This window comes from Myotis lucifugus, unplaced genomic scaffold (assembly GCF_000147115.1).
Source record: "Myotis lucifugus unplaced genomic scaffold, Myoluc2.0 scaffold_1507, whole genome shotgun sequence".
Lineage (NCBI taxonomy): Eukaryota > Metazoa > Chordata > Mammalia > Chiroptera > Vespertilionidae > Myotis > Myotis lucifugus.
In genome coordinates this window covers 48,511-56,162 of record NW_005872555.1, presented here as the reverse complement: position 1 = coordinate 56,162, position 7,652 = coordinate 48,511, and the positions used below count along the sequence as shown (strand labels likewise).

The window sequence follows — 7,652 nt, the reverse complement described above, 5'->3', positions numbered from 1 at the left end:
CATGGCCCCGCAGGGACCTGACAGCAGCCGGAACCGGCCACCGGTCTGGAGGCTCACGGACTCCAATCAGCTAAGCAAGCAGGTGCGCGCCGAGCGCAAAATACTTTATTTAACAATTTGCAGTGTAACAATTTGCATTTAGGAAAAATAGCCCCTCCGGGGAAGCTTTTTGAATCAAGTCACTAACAGAACAAGGGGCTGGAGAAGCCGAGGGCAGCAGGTCTCAGGCCCCAGGAACCCCACCCCCTGGACAGGGACCCCGGGACCCTAGCGGGGCCGGGCCTTTCCCAGCGAAAGAACATGGGTCCCATCACACCTGCGGGCGCCCCAGACGGTCACGTGACCCGGAAAGCGGAGGACCTGTGCCGAGGCCACATTCCCATGACCCTCCGCTGAGATTTAAAATACCAGGCGAACTACAGAATTAGTTCCTAGTGATTTTATAAATATCTCCACCTGTCCCCAGCCCTGCAGGCTTAACAAGAAGGTGAGTGGTTCTGAGAACCGCCGTGAAGGTAGAGCTGGAGGGAGTCCGGGGGGAGGAGCCCTGGCAGGTTCGCACGGCGAGCAGCAGGTCAGCCCTGCCGGCTCCGTGTGGGGAAACCAGGGCAGAGATCAGCCTCAGGAGCTTCTGTCAAGAAGGTATTTTAAGCCACTTTCGTCAAGATGTCGCCAACAGTGCCAGCCAGGTGAGGGCACGTCGCTGGATGGCGCAGAGCTGGCCGGAGCCCAGCCAGGCCTCGCTGAGCCCAACAGGGAGTCCAGTCACGGCTTCCACACCGGCTGGTCGGCGAGGACCAGGCACCCGGAACCCAGGCTGTGCCGTGGCTTCCTCCCTCGCGGGCGGACAGAGCCAGGCCCCTGGCGGCAGGGACCCGCGTGGTCCTGCTGGGCCGCAGACACGCCGGTGCTGCGGGAGGAGCGCACCACGCTGACCACGGCGTCTCTGCCTGAGGCTGGGCTGCTAGGCCGCCTTCCCTCAGAGGCTGGTGAACACACCCGCCGGCGACTGCTGTCAGGGCTGCGGACGCCGCGTTGGGGTCGCTCAGTCAGGCCTGCTCTTCCCTCCAGCGTCTTAGAGGAACCGGGACGAACCTGGCAGCCACTCGCCATCAGCCTGAGACGCCCGAGTCCCTGCAGCTCAGCTCCCCAGCAGCAAAGGGCGTCGGGCTGCGCTCAGCATGACATTCCTACGTGACTACAAAGGCTTATCCTGAACTCATTCTTAGGTAGAAGGGGAGCCGAAGGTCCCTCCTGTCCTCGCATCTGGGAGCTGTGGGGCACCTGGCAGCTCTTCCTCACAAGGTGCGAGCACGTGGCTCTACTGCGTGTCCATCGGGCACAGGAGGGAGGCCGGGCGGTCAGCCGAGTGTCGGTGGAGAGCAAGCTCAGGTCCCAGTGCTGACGGAGCAGGGCATCTACCTCAGCACTGGGTACTTCCTCTGGCCAATCCTCCCAGGCCTGGCGCTTCCCGAGGTGGCCGAGGCCTGAAACGACATGGACAGCACTGACTCCGCCCGCCCTGAGGTGGGTGCCCCTCGCGAGGGCTCGGTGCTGCTACGTGGGCCGGGGTGACAGGCCGGCACCCCCGACGCCCAAAGGGCAGGTTGCTGTGCCCCGTTTTTGCAGCCACGACCACGGGCCGCGTCAGGGTCAGGTCCTGGGGTCCCTTTAAAGGTGCAGCCATTTGTTAGGGGCTCAGAGGGAGCCAATCCCAAGGGCTGAGCATCTGAGGAGAAGGACAGGCACCGACTTGCTCCCTCACAAACCAGACTGACGTGCAGGCTGAGGGCTCCTGTGGAGGGTGAGCTGCAAGATCGAGGTCCGGGAGGGAGAGCCACCACCCCATCCTGAAGGGGAAAACAGACGGGTTCCAGGCGGAAACAGGCCTTGGCCCTGGGAGCGGGAGGGGAACAGAGGCCAAGAAAGGGCCTCCTGGGCAGCTGCCCAACGCAGAGGGCAGCAGGGCGGCTCCGAGAAAGAAGGCTGGGCACACCGGGCGGCGGGCACACTGGGCAGCAGGCACACCGGGAGGCGAGGCAGGGTGTGCCCCAGGGCGCAGGTGAGGTTTCCATTGTCAGTGCCCAGAGCTCTGCAGATGCCTGTCCCCCAGCTCCCCTCACCCGGCAGCCAGTCTGTGCTGTAGAGGCAAGAGCCTGGGAGGGAGGGGAGTGGGAGGAGCAGTGGAGAACACCCTTCCTCTCTAAAATCAATAAATATGTCTTTTTTAAAAAGAACACCCTGATGGAAGAACGTGGCACCAGGTGGCGCAGCACGGCCGGCGCAGCCAGGGAACCGCAGTGGGCACAGCAGCAGGAGTGGCAGGACCCGAGGCCGTGGCCGAGCCGGCACTGGGCCTCCCACTCCCGCCCAGGAGACCGCGCAGCTTACCTGTGCGAACTGCGCAGGGTTGTAGAAGGTCACGGATGCCCCGGGGGGCGCCTCTGCCGGGGGGTGGTCACTGGAAGCCTGAGAACCACAGAGAGCGCAGCTCAACAGACGACGTCACAGCCACAAGCACAGACACTATTCGGGGTGAGCCGCAAAGCAGCATGCACAGAGCTCGCGACCGGGCGACCAGGCGCGCACAGCGTTAGTGCGGTGAGCAGCCAGCAGGCACGGCAGCGACTGCCATCTAGTGTCCAGCGCGGAACCAGTGCGGTGACACGCAAACTACAGGCCACGTGACGCCTTCCGACCAGTCACGGGCAAGCCTGGCTCCGCGAGACACGAAGATGCAGCATTCCTTTCCTTCCCTTCCCAGCGCGGCCACAGGACAGCTGTCGCGCTGCACTCGCCCGGCTGAGCGTGAACCTGCTTGTGCTTGAGCAGAAGAGGAATTCTTCCTTTCAGGTGAGCACCGACCCAGAGCGAGGCCACGCCCACGGCCAATGATTTGGAAAAAGCCAATTCAGGGCGTGCAGTTACAATCCCCCACCCCTGGCACGTTGGGGTCCACTCAATGGTCAGTGCGTCTGCACGGGGACACTCGCCGAGACGCTGGAAGAAAGGAACCCTGCATCCCAGTCATGTGGCGGCTGGGTGACACCTGGGTGACGTTAGTGAGCCACCAGCACCGCGCCCTGAAGGAACACGAAGGTGACCCAGTAGAGCCCTGTGTTCAGTGAGAACCGCCAGCCACGGGTACCTGGTGGAAGTGCTGGCTCACTTCACGGGACAGTGAGCTCATTGAGCTACAGCGCGAAAGCTACAAAACAGCGAGAACAGACAGTCAAATGCGCCGCGCTCCAAGCCGGGGAGCAACTCCAGAGCTTTACCAGCCACGAGAACTCCAGTGGGAAGAGGCGGGCGAGCCTCGCAGGCCCGTTTTAACGCCCAGGTCTGGTTAAGACACATTAGTGGGGGGTCTGTCTGGTCTCGGCCAGAGCCGCCGACCGCCGGACCCTGAGGAATGCAGCAATCGGCGTGCCAGGCTTGGGTTGTGACCTCAAACCCCTCCCAGGGATTCTGCTCACAACAGTGCGATTGCACTTAGGATACAGCAACTCTTCAAGTTGTGAAAGCGTTTAAACTGCCTGTTCTGCCCATTAACACTCATTTTCACAGGAAGAGACTCTGGGGCGCCCTTACCTCTCCCCCCTGGGGACCGTCCACTGGGCAGGGGGCCAGTGCAGAAGCAGGGAGCGAGTTTGCCGGGCTCACAACCTGCCGGGAAGGACACGAAATGCAGCAACTACCAAGGTCAGTGAGCGAGCCTCCCGCAGGGGCGGGTGACATGGCGCCTTCCTTGGGTCCAGGCTACAGACTGCCCTGCTCCACGGAGGGCTCCTCGGAGAAGTGGAGCAAAGAACCCACTGTGCGTGCACCGGACATCACCGTCCCGCGTCCCACTGTGTGCCTGTGGCCTGGTGTGATTTGTATCCCATTTCTGAGGAGGAACCTGAGCCTGGAAGTGACTCCCACATCTCACACACTGACTAGCGGGGACCAGGGCTGAACCGGCTGATCCGACTTCAGAGCCCACACTCTGAACCCCTCTCCTTCCCGTCAAGTCCTCCACAGGAAACACCTTTCCTGCCGGGACCTCAGTGAGACACCAGCACGTCCCACACGTGGTGACAGTGTGAGCCCCCACTGGACGGTCGCCCGCGCACAGAAGCGGTGTCCCGGGGACGCCCACAGATGATCAAGAGCCGCTCCTGGCCGGGGAGGAGGCAAACCCCCACGGGGCCTGTCCTGTCCCGCTGCGTCCGCTCACCTGCGGTTCCGAGGAAGGTTCTGGAAGGGCTGGACCCCCAGCTGGCGCCTGCCCTTCCCTGCCAGACCCTTCTGCAGGTGGGGCTCCCTCTGCGTCTGTGCAGGAGACAGCAGGGAGGGGCTGACACATCCCAGCAGCCGGCCGTGTCCACCTACCCGCACGCATGTACTCGCGGAGGGAGGGCACTCGAGAAGGAGGGCACGCGAGGAGGGCACGCGAGGAGGAGGGCACGCGAGGAGGAGGGCACGCGAGGAGGGCACGCGAGGAAGGAGGGCACGCGAGGAGGGAGGGATGAGGCCCTCTGCACCCTGCGACACTCCTCTCCGGGGAGAGTAAGGCCAGCGGCTCTCAGGGAGTCAGGGCAGGCGTGGGCTACTGCCGCCCACACTGCCTACCTGGGTTTGGTTCAAACAGCTGCGCCGGGATCGGGAGCGGGGCAAGTGGAGCAAAGAGGTCCGCGGGGGCAAGCGCCGGGTCGGTGCGCTGGGACCCGCCCGGGTTGAGGATGTCCACATAGCGCGCTCGGCTCCCGGCTACGGTGGGAGGTGGCAGTCAGTGGCGTGCCACCGCCCGCTCCCATGGCCTCCTCCCCGCGGCAGAGAAGGAGCCGCAGGAACCTCTCCCGTCCCACCGAGCGGCTGCTGGACGGCCCCCCGAGGTGCGCCTCTGCTGGCACCTGCCCCGGGCGAGGGCCCCTCTCCACCCTGCTCTGCACCCCTCGCCCACAGGGGGGCGGCCACCCCCTGCGGTCCCACTCAGGACCCAGTCCCCGGCACGGCTGCAGGACACACGGGTTATCCAAACCAGCGCCCACTTCTGGCCTGACTTTGTTACCTGCTTTTCTAGAAAACATGTTCACAGAGGCTCTGGGGGGCCCGCCAGGCCCAGGGGCGGCAGCTTGCGGAGCCTTGGGGAGCGACACTGGGGGTGGGGGCGGAGCCTTCTTCTGCGGAGGGACAGTGGCTTCAGAAACCTGCTCACGAGCCCAAAGGCCCGGACGCGCCACAGACAGAGCTCGGAGGCAGGCCTCCTCCCGGGCACAAGGAGCCCCCCGCCCCCCAACGAACCTCCTCCTCCGGCTCATTGGTGTCCACCCATCGGTTCTTCTTCTCGTCCCAGACGATCTGCCGCGATTGCGAAAAGCAAAGAACAAGGTCAGCGGGCAGAGCGGAGCGGCTAGCCCAGTGGTCGGCAAACTGCGGCTCGCGAGCCACATGCAGCTCTTTGGCCCCTTGAGTGTGGCCACGAAGTTTCAATCGCACTGTACGTGCGCGCCCGCACGTGGTATTTTGTGGAAGAGCCACACTCAAGGGGCCGCAGTTTGCCGACCACTGGGCCAGCCTGACTACTTTGTGACACAGACTGGAGGGACACGTATGTGCGTCGTTCTGAAGCTGAAATACAGCGCTGACAACGCTGCTGGACACGCCACCGCGACACCCACGAGCCCTCGGGGGCCCCTCCGGCGACACCCACCGACTTGTTCTTGTCGTCTGGCAAGTACGCTTCCGTCCTCTTCTTCCCAGACAGCCAGCGCGAGAACCAGGACTCGGCATTCTGAACCAAACCAGGACAAGCACGTGAGGGCGCGGCCGAGCAAAACGACACAGGACGAGCCTGTGTGACCCGCTCTGAGGACCCGCAGCCAGGAGCACTCGGACTTGTGTCCACACGTGGGGAGACCTCCTGCGAGTCCTGACAGCACAGGGAGCCTGGGGGAGCACAGCGCACGCGGCCGAGGATGGAGAGGCACAAGCACCACCCCCGCCAGGAAACGCCAACGCAAGCACAGCAAGTGTCACCGCCTGGCAGAAGGGCCAGCAGGAGCGCCAGTGCCCGCCCTGCACACGGGACAGGGCCTGGACGGTGGTGCCACGGTGGGCGGCTGCCGGGAGGGTGGCCTGCACCACCTACAGCACCTTCTGAAGCTGGACCGGCTGCCTGTGCCCTGGGCCACACCCGAGAGAAACAGCGCCCTTGCCACCAGCCCAGGCAGAGCCGGGTGTGCCCGGTGGGGAGAAACCCAGCACCCGTCGGGAGGAAGGGCAGTAGGACGGTGGCAGCCACACGGATCGCCCCACACGGGGGACGGGCCTCCTTCAGGCAAAACGCAACAAAGGCCAAACTCCTCAGTGAGACAGAGAGGCCGCCCCGGGCGGGAGGGGACAGTCCTGGACACGCAGGGCCTCTGGGAGCAGGAACGGCCCTAGCTCTGAGCTGGGCGGGGTGACATGTGGGCACAGACAGAACGCCCACCACTGTGCCCCTCACACTGTGGCTCCTCTGAAAACGCGTCTGGCTTAATTAGAGAAGAAACGACTGCCTGGCCCTGGCCTCCGGGGTGCCCGGGCTGCCGTGCGAGCCGAGCCGGCCCCGCTGGAGGTGGCCACGTTACCTTCTTAGGCTCCTTGGGCTCTTTCTTGGCTGCTGGCACCGGGCTCTTCCCTGCGGGAGCGGGCGTCCGAGACGGAGGCTGCAGGGCCCCCAGGCTGGCACCCCCCCACGCTGGGGGGGCCTCGGAGTCCTGCGGCATCCTCGGGGAGCCCTGTCCAAGCAATGCGGGAACCGGTTCACCTGGGGCACCGCCCAGGAGCCCCAGAACATCCCTGAGAGGCCGGAGAGCGAGAGCGAGGAGAGGAGAGGGAAGGAGGCGGGACGGGAGGGCAGCCCTGGCGCCCGGGCCAACCTGAGAGCCAGCCCACAGAACAAGCGGCTCATCAAGGGGCATCACGGGACCGGAAGGCGGGCTCTGGGCCGGGAGAAACGGGCTCCACGTGCCCCAAGCGTCAAGACTGGTCAGGGAGCCGTGGGCGTTTTAATGAAAAATGTCCCTGGTCAGAGTCTGTTTTCAATAGTTAACTCTCATTTTCACTTTTCCAGGACAGAACGTCTTAATGGCAGAACACACAGTGCAGTTTCAACGACAGCGATCGCCTGCTGTCGGTGTCCACGCTGAGCTGGACACCCTAGAGAAGGTTCCAGAAAGTGGCTGTAGACAGCATTTGTCCCGCCCGCTGGGCATCAGAGTAAACAGGTGGTATTTACACCAAACAGGTCTGATAAGATGAGTCTGTTTCCAGGAACCCGGGGGGACTGCAGGGGCCCCGTGCAGAGCAGGTGCAGGGCCGGAGGGCCGTAGGGGCCCCTAGAAAAGGTGCGGTGCAGTCACAGCGGCCGCCAGCGGTGCTCCTCCTTCAAGCAGCGGCTCCCACACCAGTACATTCCCCTCCCACTTGCGTTTCCTCCCAGGACCTCTCCTAAGTCAGCGCTATCTGCCCACTGGCAAGGGAAGCCCCAGGACCCCGCCCTCGTCCACAGGGAGGTGGGAGGAGCCAGTACCGCATTCTCAGACTTGCCACCCAGATCCTCTTCCCTTCGCTCCGCCAGCGAGCCTCTCCGCGGGGGTCCTGGGGCAGCGCTCCTGTCGATGGCA

The 7,652-nt window shown here is 64.3% G+C and overlaps 1 protein-coding gene across 1 annotated transcript in view; it reads right to left on the bottom strand.

The window, feature by feature from the left end:
- Positions 1-75: 75 nt before the first annotated feature.
- The window catches only part of SEC16A (SEC16 homolog A, endoplasmic reticulum export factor), a 30,546-nt gene continuing 22,969 nt past the window's right edge, over positions 76-7,652 (bottom strand). Inside the window, 10 exon segments of the mRNA XM_023748529.1 lie at positions 76-1,487; positions 2,392-2,469; positions 3,149-3,208; positions 3,592-3,666; positions 4,220-4,314; positions 4,615-4,752; positions 5,054-5,165; positions 5,287-5,343; positions 5,696-5,776; positions 6,615-7,034. Coding sequence (XP_023604297.1) covers positions 1,419-1,487; positions 2,392-2,469; positions 3,149-3,208; positions 3,592-3,666; positions 4,220-4,314; positions 4,615-4,752; positions 5,054-5,165; positions 5,287-5,343; positions 5,696-5,776; positions 6,615-7,034 — 1,185 coding nt within the window. The 3' untranslated portion in view covers positions 76-1,418.